This window comes from Hemicordylus capensis, chromosome 5 (genome assembly GCF_027244095.1).
Source record: "Hemicordylus capensis ecotype Gifberg chromosome 5, rHemCap1.1.pri, whole genome shotgun sequence".
NCBI lineage: Eukaryota > Metazoa > Chordata > Lepidosauria > Squamata > Cordylidae > Hemicordylus > Hemicordylus capensis.
Genome location: NC_069661.1, coordinates 254,402,690 through 254,420,416, shown reverse-complemented (window position 1 = coordinate 254,420,416; position 17,727 = coordinate 254,402,690). Strand labels below are relative to the sequence as shown.

At 47.7% G+C, this 17,727-nt stretch overlaps 2 protein-coding genes across 5 annotated transcripts in view; one reads left to right on the top strand and one right to left on the bottom strand.

The window, feature by feature from the left end:
* Positions 1-3,731: 3,731 nt before the first annotated feature.
* The window catches only part of EXOC4 (exocyst complex component 4), a 585,849-nt gene continuing 571,853 nt past the window's right edge, over positions 3,732-17,727 (bottom strand). For both annotated transcript variants that reach the window (XM_053255624.1, XM_053255625.1), the window contains one exon: positions 3,732-6,141. In XM_053255624.1, the coding sequence (XP_053111599.1) occupies positions 5,904-6,141 (238 nt within the window). In that variant the 3' untranslated portion in view covers positions 3,732-5,903. The remainder of the gene's footprint in view (positions 6,142-17,727) is intronic.
* Positions 8,899-17,727, top strand: part of LOC128327198 (uncharacterized) — a 31,976-nt gene continuing 23,147 nt past the window's right edge. Inside the window, exons 1-3 of one of the 3 annotated variants that reach the window (XR_008308528.1) lie at positions 8,899-9,023; positions 10,056-10,131; positions 10,796-10,944. Coding sequence is in view for 1 of the 3 variants with exons in the window: in XM_053255630.1 (XP_053111605.1) it covers positions 9,607-9,646; positions 10,056-10,131; positions 10,796-10,944 (265 nt within the window). In the remaining 2 variants the exon portion in view is untranslated. Of the gene's footprint in view, positions 9,024-9,593; positions 9,647-10,055; positions 10,132-10,795; positions 11,652-17,727 lie in introns of those variants that run through there. The other 2 variants (XR_008308527.1, XM_053255630.1) reach the window with 2 other exon arrangements.

Below are 17,727 nucleotides of genomic sequence, written 5' to 3'. Positions count from 1 at the left end.
GAATGGGGCCTTCCTGATTCAACCTGAGCGGGATCTAAAATGAACTGAGTGGATATCCAAAAACTTCTGAGTGCGTGCCCATGCACACGCCTTAGAGGGAACAGAGCAGGCAGGCCCTTTGGGGTTCAGGCTTCATGGCTAAACAAAATAGTTTCCCCATACACATCTCCAGTTATCCACCCACCCTGCTCCTATCAGCAACAGTGGGGGGAAATGTGGCCCCCAGTGGGCAGAGGGGGATTTGCAAGTGTGAACAAGCAACCCTGTTTTGCTTCCCCCTCCCCTCTTGCTGCTCTGATCTATCTGACAGAGTGGGGAGGCAGTAATAAACACAATTCTGGCAGCTCATTGCCCAGCCATAATCATCAAATTTGTTTTTCATCAGCAGCAATTTATGAGGACATTCATTGCATCGGTGTTCACCGTTCAGTCTGTTAGGCACGGAAACAAGCAGCAATCAAAGGGGGAGATTGGCTTGTTAGGGTCTTGGATGCAAGCATTTGCAATTTTCTGCAATGAGCTGTACAGCAAAATACCTTTGGCAAATCATCTATTAGGAAGTCACCTTTGCTTGTTCTTGGATGAACCTGAAAATTGTGGTTTCTCCCAGCAAAACGGCCTCTTGCTGTGTGAGGCTGGTGCACGATTATTGTCATCTGGGTCTCATGGGAAATATTTCTAGATGGGCTAGAAAAGGAAGCCAATGGAGAGTGGCCTCCCGATTACAAACCAGGCGTCAGCATTTGCCTGCTGTGGAACTCCCTTATCCTCACTGCCCCCAAACCCTGAGCCTCTTCCAGAATTGCATGGCTAAGGTCAGCTCAGAGCACAATGTGTGTCTGCATTAATGGGTGACAAAGCCACCTAGTAGTATATGCATAAGCATCCTCTCAATCTGGCACAGATCTTACACCAAAGACCTGTCCAGCTGATCACACATGGCTCCCAATTTTACGCTGAGAGCTATAAAGTATTATTATTATTATTATTATTATTATTATTATTATTATTATTATTATTTCTTGTTTACACAGTCAGACATTGACTGGTTTGTTTTATCCAGGCATCGAGTCCTTGCCAAGGACCTGGGATGGCTGAATTTTATTATCAGTATTGTTGTTGTTGTTATAGATATTGTTGCAAAATATAGGCTGTTCTCAGTAAAGTTGCTTTTTGTAATTGGCTGATGGTGACTTCTGTGGCCCCTATGGTGTTGAGGTGCTTTTCCAAGTTGTTTTGGAATGGCACCTATGGCACCAATCAAATCAAATTAATGATGATGATGATAATAATAAAAAATAATAGCAATACCAGGTGATAGCAGAATAGAAGAAAAAGAAATAGAAAAAAATCACAAAATACAAAGATCTACAAATTGAAATTGAAAGGCTGTGGCAGAAAAAGACCCAAATCATCCCAGTGGTAATTGGCTCCCTGGGTGCAGTTCCAAAAGACCTTGAAGAGCACCTCCACACCATTGGGGCCACAGAAATCACCATCAGCCAATTGCAAAAGGCAACTTTACTGGGAGCAGCCTATATTCTGCGGCGATATCTATAACAACAGCAACAACATTGACAATAAGGCTGTGGTAATGGGGAGGCATTGAGGGAGGATTAGGCCTCACTTACAGCAACTGCTGGGAGGGTGGGCCTTTCCTAAAAGGAAAAAAGCCCGGGAAATTCAAAGAAGAAGGACCAATCCAGAGGACTGGGTAGGAACTACATACTCAGCCACCTCCTGGAGAGGAAAAAGCTTTGGTCTGTTTGTTAGTTCTGTCCCAGAAGGGCCCTGAGCAAGCAGCAGGCTGTTGGGGAAATGGGAAGGCCTGTAAGGAATGTTAGGACCAAATAAGTTAGAGGTGTGAGCGGAAGTATTTTTCTTTACTGATTGCTTGGGATCTGCATTGTCAAGTTAATGAAAACTCTCTTTTACAGTCTGTTTCATGAAAAGACCATTGTTCTTATTGCGTACCTTTTTAGCCTACTTCAAGTAGGCTTATGAGATCACCCGGCATTGCGTGTGTGTCCCCGTCCGTGTGTCTGTCCCCACCATCAAATTTGCAATAAATGCCTGGACCAATAAATCAGGTACAGTTGTAGGGACACCTCAACGGCGTAGTTTGTGATGATGTCATCCACCTCAATTCAAGATGGTGAACGCCTAAACTTTTGAGCCGCAAGTGGGCTGACCTGTGGACTATTTAATTGATTTAGACCAAATTTGGTACAGCTGTTGGGACACATAGGGATGCCTCAAAGGTGTAGTTTGTGGTGATGTCATCCACCCCAAACTAAGATGGCAGACCAAATTTGCTAGAGTTGTAGGGAGTGAGATATAGGGACACTTCAGTGGCTTGGTTTGTGATGATGTCATCCACCCCAATTCAAGATTGCAGTTGCATTAACGTTTGAGGTGCAGTTGGGCTAACTTGTGAACTGCCTAACCGATTTGAACCAAATTTGCTGCAGCTCTAGGGACACATAGGGACACATCAAGGGTGCAGTTTGTAATAATGTCATCTACCCTGATTCAAGATGGCAGACATGTGAATGTTTGAGGTGCCAGTGGGAACCGATCTGGACTAAATTTGGTACAATTGTAGGGGACACACAGGGACACCTCAAATGCATAGTTTGTGATAATGTCATCTACCTCATTTCAAGATGGTGGACCCATGAACATTTGAGGCAAACGTGGGCTAACTTGTGAACTGCCTAACCAATTTGGACCAAATTTGGTACAGCTGTAGGGACACATAGGGACACCTCAAAGGCGCAGTTTGTAATGATGTTATTCAAGATGATGGATGCATAAACATTTGAGGCGCACATGGAACTGATTTGAACTCAATTTGGTACAGTTGTAGGGACACTTCAATGGCATACTTTGTGATGTCATCCACCCTGATTCAAAATGGTGGACACGTGAATGTTTTGAGGTGCAAGTAGGAACTGATTTGGACCAAATTTAGAACAGTTGTAGGGACACCTCAATGGCGTAGTTTGTGATGATGTCATTCCCCACCCCCCATTCAAGATGGTGGGCATATGAATGTGGAAGCTGGTAATTATTAATTAAGGTTATACTGAAAGGAGTGTAGGCAGCTTAGTTCTTAACAGAACTTCTTGTTCACACATAAACTTGCAACTGTGGAGCCCAGCTGTGGGGGTGGGGATAACTAAAGTGGCCTCAGGGTATTTGTAGGGGAGAAGAGGAGAGGGGGAGTTATGCAGCCCTACCTGCTCATTCTTCCCTGTGAGCACAGGAAATAAGGGATTGAGAAACAATTCATAACATCTAGCTGCTCCTTCCATGGCCAGAGTTACTTTCCTGTGGATGTTTTACTTTCAGTACTGCAAATGTGACTTTTCTGTTGATGTTCGTCTATCGGGAATTTTGCAAGAGAGTCACTACCGGGGGGGGGGGGGGGTGCTGGGTAAACCACTGAGTTTGGAAGAGGCTAGTGAAAGCTATTGTCAGCTGTGCCACTATGACTCCAGCCCAGGGCTACTAGGAAGCAGCAAAGACTGGGGTGCAGACCCCACCTCTAATAATTTGAGTTCCTTCCTCATTCTACTGAATTTGCCCTTGCGAATTAATAATCCATAGCTTCAATCCCTGAAACATATCCCCTCCCCCACAAAAACTTAGGTGGGGAGTTGCTCCTCAACCTTTCCCTCTGTCAGCACCCCTGAGCACAGCATCCAAGCAAACCACAATACAACAAATAAGGGTTCCAAAATCATCCTTTATTTTTCCAGTTGAACCCAAGAGGAAAGCAAACTCAGCAGCTAAGGAAAAGGGGACACAGAAACACACTGGAGATGGTGGTTTCCATTCTGAACTGTAGATGGAGGACAGCTGTTTTACTGGATGGAACAGAACCCTGGGGCTGTTTCACGTGTGAAGAAAAAGGCAAGTTTGTTCACTAATTAGTTCCCTTGTGCATGGAGGGGACAAGATGGTTTCAGGAAGCACAAGCTTCCCCTTTGTATGCTACCATGTTTGCCACAGACACCAACAATGGACAGATGCTGGAGGGCTTCCTTTCCTTGGGCCCCTCAGAGAGCTGCCTCGCTAAATTGGGCTCTCTGCCTTTTGCCCCTCAGCACCAAGCTGCAGAAGCCTGTGTGTCTTCTTGGAGGATCCTCTGCAGAGTCACTCTGAGGAAGCAGCTCGTGCCTCAGGATGAACATGGGGGGAGGCAATGAAACAGCCCCGCCTCTGTCTATGGCAGGGATTCCCAGCCTTGGGGCCCCAGATGTTGCTCAACTCTCAACCATTGGGAATGGCAGTCCAACATCATCTGGGGAGCCAAGCCTGGGAACCCCTGAGCTGTGGACATGGTTGACCCAAGTCTTCCCTGCACTGGCCAGAAGGTGACATTGTTGGATATAGATCTGGGCTGCCTGTAGCCACATGCTAAGTGATCTCTAGTGAACCGCTTCTTGGTATCTGGCCACAGCGTGGGCTACTTTAGCCTATACAGCTGCTTCTTAGCCAAGTGCACTGAGAGGCTACAGGTCTTTCAGACAACGTTAACCAAGAAGCCATCCACACTCTCTAGCTTTGGCCCTGCTTACTCAGTCTGAAGCCTGGGAGGGGGGCCATCCTTGGAGAAGGCTGATTTCTTGTCGCATGGACATCCCTGCAACAGCAGCTGTGAGTTTGCCGAGCAAGCTGCACATCTTGCCCTTTGCCCACAACCATCCCTGTTGGACCTGCATGGATCCGGTGTGCTGTGCGAGAACTATCATGCCAACTGGTGCTTTCAGGTTCTAGGCTGTTAAAGCTGGTTGTAAAGACTCAAATTCCATATTCAAGTTGGAGAGACAAAGCTCTAGAGAAAACCCCAGTCCCTTGTAGGTGGCTAATTCCTGCACATCCACCCACTAATTTCTGAGAAACAACTACCTTTGTGGAGTTCTGGACTGGCAGAAAAAATAATTGGAACACATGATGAATATAGAAAAACACCATCTCAGAGGTAATTTACCAGGGTGAGCATTTCATCACATGGTAACCTGGCCATCTGCATTGTCCCTGCCAAGTGGTGAAAGAATCTTGTAACTGAAAAGCTGTCAAAACTGGGGTGGCTAAATTCTCCTCACTATTTGGCTAGAACAACTAGCCCACCAAGTGGTTACCTGGTGGTAAATTACGACTTAGTAAAAGTTTGTTGAATAAATCCGAAGTGATTGTCCAATGCAGTATCTGGCCACTTACTTGCTCTTCTTCCCTTTCTGGCATGAGTTTAATCCGTTCTCTATTTAAACCAGTCAAATATTATTCAAGATGGCGGACAAATTCCATCAGCAGCTTATCTTGAAAATGTATAGCTGCATATCACAATAATATCAAGACACTTAATCCACCCTATATGCATGGAACAAATAATTTTGGGATCCCAGTTCCTCTAGTTTTCACAGCTAGAGTTGAACTTTGGCTAGAATACAGTCCATCACTTTTTCTAAACACTGTGCTTCTCAACACGGTACGGATCAAACTGAACAGGGAATTCCTTCTTTTTCTGTCCCCCTACCTCACTATGCTAAGGAAACTCTTTAGAACGCCAAAATAAATTCACAGCAACAGCTTGGTACTCATGTGCATCCAATTTCATCCTGGTGACAAACATCTGGGATTTCCCTCTTGTCACAGAAATGGTCTCCACTCCCCTACCCTACCCAAAAACAGCAGATAAGCTTTTCATGAAAAGTGTGCAAAACCCAAGAATTAGACTATAGATCTACCATCCCCTTATGCTACTACAACAATGCACCCGCCTCCGATAACATAATGCAATTCTTGTCAGCTGCAGTCAAGCGTGCAACTGCCCTGGCTTGCATGGAAGCAGCAGAGCCCCCTTTTCCCCATGAAAGGGACCAGAACGGTGTGAATTACACCGTGGTGATTTTCTTGTCCTTGGTGGCCTGCTTGATAGCTGCCTGCTCACAGATGATCTCTTTCAGGCGCTGCAGCCTCATGTTCTGGGTGGTTTGGTCCCCAACACCTGTCTGACTGCGGTGCAGTAAGCTCAGGGCATAGATGTACTCCAGCTCCGTGTATTTCACTCCCTGATCCACCACCAGGTTCAGAAGCTCATCTGCTGTGTTGTACAGCATCTCGTAGTATTGCCTGCAAAGCAAAGCAGAAGGGCCAAATTCATCTCACTCAAGTACATATGTTTGTTTTATTAGGAGGACCAGTTGCCACATAATGGAGGAGCAGAATCTCTGCGAGATGGCTGTCCTTAAGCAACAGGGGTCTTCCACTGGTAGACATGGCAGCACATGGGTGTGCTGTCATCAGAACTAAGCCAGGCCCTGTCAGCAGAATTCCGGAAGAGATAGAAGAGGGAAGGAAAATATGAATTATTTGAAAATGATACCGAAGGTCAACATTTAAAAAGGCCCATGCAGGAGGCTGGAATTTTATTTATTTGCACCATGTAGCATTTAAATGGCATCTCTCTGCCCCAAAAAGGGCCGTCAGGGGGTGTATGGAACAAATTTTTTTTAAAAAGAGAAACCAATCAAACAAAGCAGTGGCATTTCAGCAGGAGCAAGAGTTAGCAGCAGCTGATCACCCTTATCTAAACTAAACCTATATTGTGGGGGAGGGGAAGTGATGCACAACTTAATTGGCATCCATGGCACATCAAAGAAGACGACTCTCCACTAAGCACTGAAAGGCCAGAGGAGCCTCCTATGGGAGGGGAGGTCCGCAGTCCAGGCACTGCACTTGGGAAAACTCTGTCCCAGATTCCCACCAAGTGTACCTCTAGAAGTGGGATGTGGGCTAGAACCTGAAACCTCGATGGGCAGTCAGGATCGTGCAGGAGCAAGTGGCCCTTCAAGGGGTTAAAAGGGACTCCTGGGACTGGAAGAGGCGGAGGCCACTTTCATGTCCAGACATGTGCCCCAGAGAGGAAGCTCCATCTGTTCCCTGCCCCGTGCTGGGTGCCATCTAGAAGAGGATGTAATCCACCCTGCATCTCGTGGTCTGCTTTTGTGCTGTGCAGGGGTGCCCTGGGGGGGTCCCATCCCCAGGCAGGAGAATGGCAGCCACTGCCACTGCTATGGGGCATGCTCCCCACCACCCTCCACCATCAGCTGTCTGGAATCTAAAGCTGATTACTTTCAGGATTCAGCTGCCACTCATTGGAGGATCAGATTATTTTTAATTAAAATAATAATTATAAAGAGAAAGAGAGACACCTGCATTTTTAATTGGCTGCAATTAAGACCTGGGCCTCCTTTGGCCTGGCATTGCCTTTGGCTAGCCAGCCTGCGCATGTGGAATTATTCACATTGTGAGCTGCCTCCCCAGCCTTTGAAAAGTATTACTAAATATTGATCAGGCATGCTTCCTGTTTGCCTTTGCCAAAGCAATTCCAATAGGCCTGTCCTTCTGATGTTATCAAATAATGAAATATGAAAGAGCAAGTGGAATTCACCTCACGGTCGGCCTCTGTTCCTTTTTCATAGTTTTTGCCTCCAGACATTTAAAAAAAATGTTTTGTTTGATTTACAGGAGAGGGAGAGACATTCTGTAGGGGGGTGCAATTTGCTTACATTCTCAGGAACATCCCCAAGAAGAGCCCTAAACCTCCCAGGGTTGGTGCTCTCTTAACTGCAGGAGGTAGTTTTTGCCATTCAGACTGTAGGTGAGGGAGCCTAATGCTCGAATGCTCCCCCCAATGAAAACGTCCCACACATACAAACCCGAGGGCCAGGGTCAGAGGCTCCAGCCGGTCTCCTCAGCACACCTGATTGTACATGCACATGTCGATTTTGCTGTGTACACACACTGGGAGGGACCAGCACAAGGCTGAGCTGGGCCCTGGGCAAAACCCACTGTTGGTCCCCCACCCCTGCACCAATGCAAGGGCCTAACACAGGTGTGGCAAGCCCAGTGGGACACGAGGAGGCTGGGAGACGTCAGAGCTGCAAGCATGCACGGCAGCTCCTCCTGATCTCCATGGAAGCCAGTGGAAGTGTCACCCAGATCCTGTGATGATGCCAGGCCAGGCGCTCTGGGGTGCTCCCAGCGGCAGACTAGGAACAAACCTGATCAGCTGGTTAAGTTTGGCATCGCAAAGGGGTTGGCTGAATGGGGACCCTCAGGCCCACCCGTGCCCAACCTGGCTCACTGATGATGCTGGCTCAGGGCTATAGCTCAGTGCTAGAGCACACGATAGGCTATAGCTTAGTGACAGAGCACACACTGTGCGTGAAGATGGCCCCAGGTTCAATCCCTGGTATTTTCAGTTAAAAGACTTTTTGGCAGCAAAGCTAAGAAAGACCTTTGCTTGAGGCCTGGAGAGTTGGCCGCCAGTCTGAAGAGACAGCCCTGGCCCTTACATAGGTCACTGCCTCTCAGGATGCCTCTGGAACGTCACCTGTCTTCCTTCACATTCTTCCTCAATAGGAGGAAGAGCCCCTGGTGGCGCAGTGGTAAGAGCCCCTGGTGGCGCAGTGGTAAAACTGCCGCCCTGTAACCAGAAGGTTGCAAGTTCGATCCTGACCAGGGGCTCAAGGTTGACTCAGCCTTCCGAGGTCGGTAAAATGAGTACCCAGAATGTTGGGGGGCAATATGCTAAATCATTGTAAACCGCTTAGAGAGCTCCGGCTATAGAGCGGTATATAAATGTAAGTGCTATTGCTATTGCTAATATCTTTCCCCATGAATCCTTTGGTATAACTTCTTAGTCCCTATACCCTCCAACAACTAAATATGAAGTAGCTGTAACAGAAATAATCACATATTTGTCCTGTGTTTACCCAGCCTCCTTTCCTTCCCCTTCCTCTGTTGTTTCCCTTGTGTTTATATCTACATTGTAAGCCCCTCAGTGCAGGGACCTGTCCCCTCATCTATATATATAATTCTCTTAGGTGTACCCATGGCTAATCCTATGTGTGGCAGCTCTCGTGAGAGTTCGTCAACAGGAGCACCATGGTGATTGGACTGTGGAGATTCCATATGCAGATAGGGAGGAGGAGCCTGTGATGGTTAAGGTCAGTTGGAATGCAACTGTTACTGGTCGGAAGATGTTCTTGATTGTAGAGGAGAGGACTCTATCTATCTATCTATCTAGCAGGATAATGGGCAGGGGTCTGTGAAGAGAGGGGTCGTGAGGGAGGAAAGAGCCTCTTCAGAAGGAGGAGGCTGCCACTGTGTGAATTAGATGAGGGAACAAGGCCTGTCAACAGCCTGAGGGGAACAAGTGGCCATAGTAGCGCCTATTGGCAGCAAGGAAGGGCCCTGTCAACCACTTTTGCTGTTTGGGACTACCAAGGCCATTGGTGGAGGGAGGCGGGCAGGCAAGGGACGGGCCCGGGTCTGTCAGCGGTCTGAGGGGAATGAGCAGCCATGGCAGTGGCAGCAGCAAGGATGGGCCTGGTCAACCGCTGCTGCTGCTCCTGTGGGGAGGAGCAGGAGTGGGGCTTGAGTGCGTGTGGGGAGGTCTCTGGGGATAGGGGGCTGCAGCTTGGCCAATAGGCGCCTGCAACACTACAACCGTGACCAAGGTGGGTGAGGGGGATGGAGTAAAGGGATGGAGGAGTGACCAAGAGTGATGAGGAGGATGGAAGCAACCGGATGATGGAGGAGGAGGAGGAAGAGCAGGCGTGCGGCTCAGGTGAGGGTGGAGAGATCTCTGAGGTGAGGGGGGCTGTGGCAGGGGGTGAGGGGAGCAATCAAGTACTAGTGTGCAGATGCTCTGCGTGGGTTAAGCTAGTTCTTAGTAAAGTGGCAGGTACATGGCTGCTATATGAATGATTATTATTACTATTATTATTAACAACTAAATGGAGCAATGGTCTATTCCAGTATGAGGCGGCTTTATAGGACTGCATAAAGTAAATACTAGATGGCACACGATAAATACATCTACATGCAAGATTGGATGTCAATTCCCACACAGAACTCTCTGTTATTATTAGCGTTCTGTATCTATTCGGTACTGTCAATATACATACTGCTTTACAAAGTAACCAAGCCAAAAGAAACAGATCCTTGCCCCAAGGAGCTTACAATCAGAGTTTCAGTTTTCAGACAGAAGAATGGACGGGAGGTAGAGGCAACAAACAATGGAGGAACGGGTGGAATCCAAGAGAGGCCAAGGTAAGAAGTGAGGGACTGCTTTCCACGGAGGAATTTCACAGTGTTTGAAGTTTCATTTGTGTGGTCCACAGGCAAAATGCGTGCCTTCTTTCCTACAGATTGTGGTTTGGAATCGCCATGAATTAAAATGAGAATACTACTCAATGAACAATTCCAAACTGCAAATATTTTTTTCTTATCTTCAGAAGAAACAGAATCTCAGCCAGATTAGGATTCAGTCAGGATTTTCCCCTAATCACCTTTGAATTCTACCCTCCTTACAGGCTGGTCCTGGGTTAGAGGTGAAAATTAGCATTTAAATGAAGAGAAGTATTGATGGCTCTCAAGGGAGATTGTTTCATCACACTTGCCTTTCTGGTGAGATGATTATTTTCTTTAATATCTAGGAATTTTCCTCCAAGGCACAGAGTTCAAGATATGATCATTTCTCCCCACACAGCTTTTCTTTCAAGGGGATGCTTGCAGAAATTGCACAAGCATTTAAAAAAAGAAAGAAAAAAGTGCAGTTCTGGTTCAAGATTTTGGTGGTAGATTCTGAATATACAGGAGGGAATAACGAGGCAGAGTTCATTTTTCTTATGGAAAAACACCCCAGATTTGCACCACACATTAAACAATGATTGTCAAGCTTGGGTCCCCAGTTGTTATTTATTTTTATTTATAGGACAACTGGCCTATCCAAGGACACATCCACACTTGAGTTACTGCTGATCAAGGGTCCCAATCTTTTAAAAGAACTTCTGCTGATCTACTGCAAATCATCCATGGATCCACCAGGACAACCTGGTCTCCCAGCTGTCCACCACTGGCCAAGTATGTTTAAAGTTGTTTAACTATATTAAATGTTAACATATAATGAAATGTTAATCACAACAACTTTGAAAGGGCTCAGCACAATCCCAATTTCTTTGCACTTACTGACCAGGATACTGGAAGGCAGAGTGTTCTTCATTATGAATCCCACTGCTGCCTCTTAAGATAGCCCAAGGGGACTCGGAGGCAAGCCTTCTGTATAGTCGGCCCAGGGCTGTGGAACACGCTTCCTGTTGAAAGTAGAGCTGCTTCATTCCTGACGGCTTTTCAGAAAATACTACAGTTATTTTTTAATGTGTGGTGAGCTGCCCAGAGAACAGTTTGTTATGGGGCAGCTACCGATGTTTATTAATGTTAATATCATTATTTCTTGTTTACACAGTCAGACAGGTGTTACTGACTGTTTTGTTTATCCAGACATCGAGTCCTTCCCAAGGACCTGGGATGGCTGAAGTTTATTATTAATATTGTTGTTATTATTATAGATATTGTTGCAAAATATAGGCTGCTCCCAGTAAAGATGATGATGATTTAAGATCCACCTGTTCAGCCAAGCTTTTAGTTGAATTTTTACTGTTTTAAATGTTTGTGGGTTTTTTAAAATGAATTTTGATCTTTGTTTTTAAAACTTTGGCTGTTTTTTACTTGTTTATTAACTGCCTTGAGACGTTTGTAGTAGGCAGTATATAAATGTATTTTTATATTTATTTATTTAAATTTCTCATTGAGAAGTAAACAGGCCAGACACTCATTATGAAACAAAAGCTGAACATTTGGGGAAGAGCTGGAATCTCTCTGACGGGGAGAGGCCTCCACAGAAGCCCTATGGCTGAGCACCCCCCACCTCCTGCTCCTAGGGGCTCTTGGGAATCGCCTGGCTCCCACTCGGTACAGCATGCAAGTGAGATCGACTTGGAACTGGCTCTGTTCTTCACACGCATATAAGGAGCCAGTTTGTGGGCTGGCGGCTGGCCAGGCAGCCCCACATTCTTGACCACTAGAAAGTGATGCAAGCCAGTAGCAAATGGAAAGGGGGTGGGGGCATGTTGCCATCTTGGCAGGCAGAGCTGTGCCAGGGAAGGAGCCTGCCTCCCCTACTTGCTGCAGGTCTGGCTTACCTCCCTGGAAGTGACCCAGCAGTGTGAGGAGGGCACCTCCTCCTTACAGGACAATCTGGCTTTAATAGGAGACAGGGGCATACGTGGTGAAAGGCTCCTCTCCCTGCCAGGCATCTGTTAGGAGGCAGCATGAACAGAACAGAGTGGGCCAGGATGGGCAGAGGAGGGCACTTCCTAGCTGAGGCCCCTGACCCTGGGGAAAGCCCCCTAGATCTGACAGCACCTGAGCAGCCCAAGCTTGTTACCCTACCTGCAGTTGCCCTCTTGGAAGAGCTGTGGAGCTCTGGGGACAGGGTGCCCCCACAGCAGCAAAGCCCATGCTGTGACACGGCTGACCTCCAGCACTGGATGCTCAATGCTCGCCTGGCTGTTCAGGGCTTCCGACAGCACCTTCTTTCAGCTCTGCTGGGTCACAGCTTGTGCTTCTCCTTGATCGGCCCAAGCTGGACCTGAGCAGTGACCGTGCCCCGTTCAGCCCCTTTTCCCTGGTGTAGAAGAGCAGTCATAACTGGCTCTTCAGGTTTCCCCCATCCTACTGAGTCAGCACATCATCACGCCACAAAGCGGCAGCCATGGCTCCACACGTCACCGAGGGAAGCCCACACGCATCTGCAAAGACTGTATCAAAAGAGGACACACTTCGGACTACGCAGGCCGATTCAGAGGCAAAGGCTTGGCAGAGGCAGCGGGAGCCCATCCTGACCCACCCAATAGTGTTCTCCAAGCAACGCCTGAGGTGGGATCCCCTCAGCCCCACACACCATGCCAGAACACAACAGAGAAGAGAATGTCCTCATTTTCCAAGTGGAACTTTACATGGCATTAAAGGAACACCCTCTACACTTATCTAAATCTTTAATTAGTTCTATAATATACTGATGATATCAGGCCTAATTAAATTTATACAGATAAAGGGCAATGGAATTCTAACCAAGTGAGCTGGAAAGTACATATTAAACAGTAAATTTAATGGTTCAGGCCGATTAGTGCCATTTCCCATACAAAAACTAAATTCAATTTAGTGTGTTGTATTCAAATTGATTTTGCATGTGCAAATTATTTGGAGGGAGGGGAGGGCTGGAATCTTGTTCATATATCAGGAAAACTGCTAATCCAGTCTCTTTAAACATCACTTATTAATGCTTGCCACTGCAAGTAAGTCAGATGGATTTGCATTTTTACTGCATAGAGTACAAAAGTTATCTGAACTGGATGCCAGTTTATAAAGAATATTAAGCGACTCCCCTCCTTGCAAATGAAGGGAGCGGTGGAAATGAAGTGCCACCCCGACGAAGAGGAAGGCGAGAGTCAGCATTCTGGCGGAAAAAGGCAGCGCCCAGAGGGTGCGCCAGTCAGCACAAAATCTAATACAATTTTCGCTGCCCGCTGGGAATAACAAACACAGGAGCCAAAAGCCTGCTGTGTGTACAGCGAACTGCCTTGGAAATGCACTCAAAAAAGCCTGACGGCTGACGTGGAAAGAAAAGATCTCTACAGCTGCGACAGTTCATCACATACCCAGCAGTTATAACTGCTTTACTGTCTTTGTTGTCTCTGCCTTCAGAAGGACACTGTTCCCATTTTGCAGACAGACAATCAAGGCGGAGAAAAGCTTCTCAGCTTGCCACACAGCATGAACAGATGAAGTTGCCTTGTACTGAATCAGACCAGTAGTCCAGCTAGCTCAGTACTCTGACTGGCAGTGGCTCTCCAAGATGTCTTTCCCAGCATCCATGAGAGATCCTTTAACTCAGGGATTCTCAAGTGCGGGTCCTTAGATGCTGTTGGACGACAACTCCCATTGGACTTTGGCCATTGTGGATGGAGATGACGGTCATTTAGTCCATCATCATCATCTGGGGAGCCAACTTGAGACCTGGGGCCAGGTCCCTGGCAGGAGAGACAGAATCAGGTCCAAGTACAATAAGGCAAACAGAAGGAGACAGACTGGCAAGACAAGGAACAGGGCTTCAGGGTGAGGGAAAGGTTCACATGGGTTGCAAGCCAGCCAGGATGTCTCTTAGGTCAGGTCTGCCAGCCCTCCATTCTGCTCCCCTTTTACGGGCAGCCCAAATTGCTGCCTGAAATGGTTGGCCTCGTGACAGGGCCGCTTCTGCTGACTGCGAGTCGCTATCACAACTGCCACACAGTGATGGGTAGATCTTAAGCCAAAGGTTTGCTCTTCTCCAATGTCCTTTGGCCATCGTGGCTGGGAGTCGGGAGTCCAGCAAAATCAGGGGACCCATGTTTAAGAATTCCTGTCCCGTGACTGGACTCCTAATGGATCCCGCCCCCCTCAATGGCAAATACAGCCATGGGAAGGCATGATTTTGATCAAGATGTGGCACTGAGCGTCAACCTTCTCTCCCCATCCTGGCTTTATTTATTTATTTTATTTTTACATTTCTATCCCGCTCTTCCTCCAAGGAACCCAGAGCGGTGTACTACATACTTGAGTTTCTCTTTCACAACAACCCTGTGAAGTAGGTTAGGCTGAGAGAGAAGTGACTGGCCCAGAGTCACCCAGCAAGTCTCATGGCTGAATGGGGATTTGAACTCGGGTCTCCCCGGTCCTAGTTTTCCAGTTGAAATAGCTATTTGTCCGGGGCGGGGGTGGTTGGGTGGGTGGACAGACTGGCACTTGTATGTTTTGTCCTGTAGTGGGGAGACACACCAACAGAAAAACAGCATGGAAGGAAACGGTTAATTATGCCCCCCAACCTCCCCCCAAAGCTGCATTTGCTGTTATAAAGAAGTTGGCAGATCACTGCACCCTTCTTATTGCCTTGGAGAACGATCTCTGCAAGTTGGCCACATGTTGTGTGAAAGTGTGCAAAGAGCCAGTGGGCAAGTCCCTGGGAATGAAATCCATCCTTCAGGGGCCATCATGGTGTGGGAGAGACACACGGCTGCCACCGGCTTGCATCTCTTTAGCAATGCCTAGTAAAAGCAGCATGGGATACGATTTCCTTGCATGCAGCATTTCCCTGCTCTCTGCAAGCGACGGCCAGGAACTCAGAGCAGGGAAATGCTGGCCACGATGGCAGCACACAACGGCGTGTTTCTTTGACAAGACCTGACTGTGAAGATGGAGACCAGCAGCAGCCAGGCGCTGCCAGCCCATTTAGCAAGGCCTCCTGTTTGATATGCTTCAACATGAATTCCATCCATTCAAAGCTCTTTCCCTCTGAACTCTATTGTCTCTTCCCCCCGCCCTTTTATGGTTGAGACACAATTTTCTTTCTGGAGTACTTGCCTTCTGTATAGCAACAGTACAGACTCAAGGAGCTTAATAGCTTCATATGTTAACACAGTCGTGCACAGCATGATTACAATGGCGTTTTATATCCTTGATAGATTTGATCTCTGGATGGAAATATGGGGGGTGGGGAGGGTTGCAAATAACCTCTGCAGATTTGTAATAATGCAAGAGGACAAAATTGCACAGAGAAGTGAAGTTTCCAGAAAATGTCTCTGCTCTTCCTCCATTTCATATTGATCTTCCAGATGGAACAAAAGATGCATAGAGACAGTCAAGGATAAACAAGGCGGGCGAGGGAAGGAAGAACAGAAAGGGGGAGCATGTCTCCCAACTGACCAGTGGGTTGGCAACTGGTCTTCCACCAGGGGCATCCTTCAGAGAGGACATATGATCCACGCCCTCCCCAGCCTTCCCTCTGCACCTAGTATTAGAAGCACCTGTATGAGCAGCCAGCTTATTGATCCTGAACACTGACTATTGTTACGGGACAATGAAGTACTAGGCAAGCACAGCAAAAGCACAGAATCCTTTGCTCAAAAGGAATGGATGGGACTGGACTTCCCTGTGTGCACAACCTTCTGATATCTTCTCTGAACCCGCACCCCCTGCCAATGAGACCTTTCCCCCTCCCCTGGTGATCTGAAAAGGTGCTCTTCATTCCATCTGCTAAATCCAACTTGCAGAAGGCCTCCAGCTGGGCTGCGGGCCGAGAAACTGAGTGGCTCTTCACCCCACCGCTGGCTCCTGTCTACCTACAGGGAGGAGAGCTGGTCTTGGGGTAGCAAGCATGACTTGTCCCCTTAGCTAAGCAGGGTCCACCCTGGTTGCATATGAATGGGAAACTAGAAGTGTGAGCACTGCAAGATATTCCCCTTAGGGGATGAAGCCACTCTGGGAAGAGCAGAAGGTTCCAAGTTCCCTCCCTGGCAGCATCTCCAAGATAGGGCTGAGAGAGACTCCTGCCTGCAACCTTGGAGAAGCCGCTGCCAGTATGTGAAGAGAATAGTGAGCTACTGTAGATAGACCAAAGGTCTGACTTAGTATATGGCAGCTTCCTATGTTCCTACCTTCCATGACAGTAGATCTAATCTGAGGAAGAAGAACTATAGGGATCATGAGAATGGCGGATACACACGCACAGCCCTCCTCCTGTCCCCAAAGCACTAAAGGAAGCATAGGACTGTCTAGGAATTACCCACATGGTTCACCCATACAGCAAGGACCTCAGAGGGGCTTTACTGGATCAGACCAAGGTGGGGCCGCCTATCCCAGCGCCCTCTTTCCAACAATGGCTAACCAGAGGCCCCTGGTAAGATCACAAGCAGGGCATGAAGGTATCCTGTTCTCCTTTCCCTTCCTGAAGTAGAGCTCACTTTGTCACGAAGTCATCTAGGAGGCACGTAAAAGGAAGAAAACCTGATGTATAGATTGGGGCAAATCAGTCTGTGTAGCTCTAGGGGGGAGCATCCAGACATCACCAGTCAAGTAAGAGGGGTTTCCCTGTCTGTACCAGTGATCTGCCCCACAGGTGCTTGGCCCCACCATCAGTTCTCTGGCTAATCTAGTGACAGCTAATTCTTGGCAAACAAGATTGAAGGATGAAAGGAAAGAAATGTGGGAGCCCACTAACTGGATTGGAGCCTGGGCTTTATTTGACAAATACAGGCTTATCCACAATGTACGTTAATTCAGAGTAATTAGATTTAAGCTAATATAGTCGCAGTTTGTCAGGCAGACAGATACAGATCAGGATCCATCTTATCTGCTCCACTGAGAAACGCTCAGGCATAACAGGACCTAGATGGCTTCAGACTCTTCTAGCTGTGCACCCCCTGTGCTAAGAATGCAGTTGTTAAATCTCCGCTAGTGGCAACTGTTTATTTTGAGCTGCGCTGAGCTGGTGGGTGGCAGGGTGGATTGGACTGCCGCAGGAGAGCGGGAGAGAGATGGAGTGTGTTGAAATGCCAACTCTGATGTGGGAAGTTCAGGGGTTTCCACCAGGCAGCCAACAGATGCCTCTCTGAACCGCGCTCAGACAGACTCCATCTGCCAGCTATGCTAATTCAGGGGCAGAAATCAATAATCTTCTTCCTCAACTCCACGTTCCCAACTTTGCTGGCACAATGTTTTAAAGGTGCAGCAACGGAAGAGAACAGGAGCTTGGCAAGGCTGCTCAGAGCACTGGAGGTGGCACCCGTTTGGTGGGATGGGGAAGTGCTTGCCCCCTGCTTGAGGGATGAGCCTTCAATAGGCCATCCCTCCCCCCCCGCGCCTCGCCGAGCTTAATTTCCTTTCTCTTTCTAAAGTGTGTGCGCGCGTGTGCATGCGTACTGGAACTCGAATCTGACATGGCCATGATGTCTCCCAGCTCCTCCGGAGCCAGAAGTGTTAGGACTAGCTGAT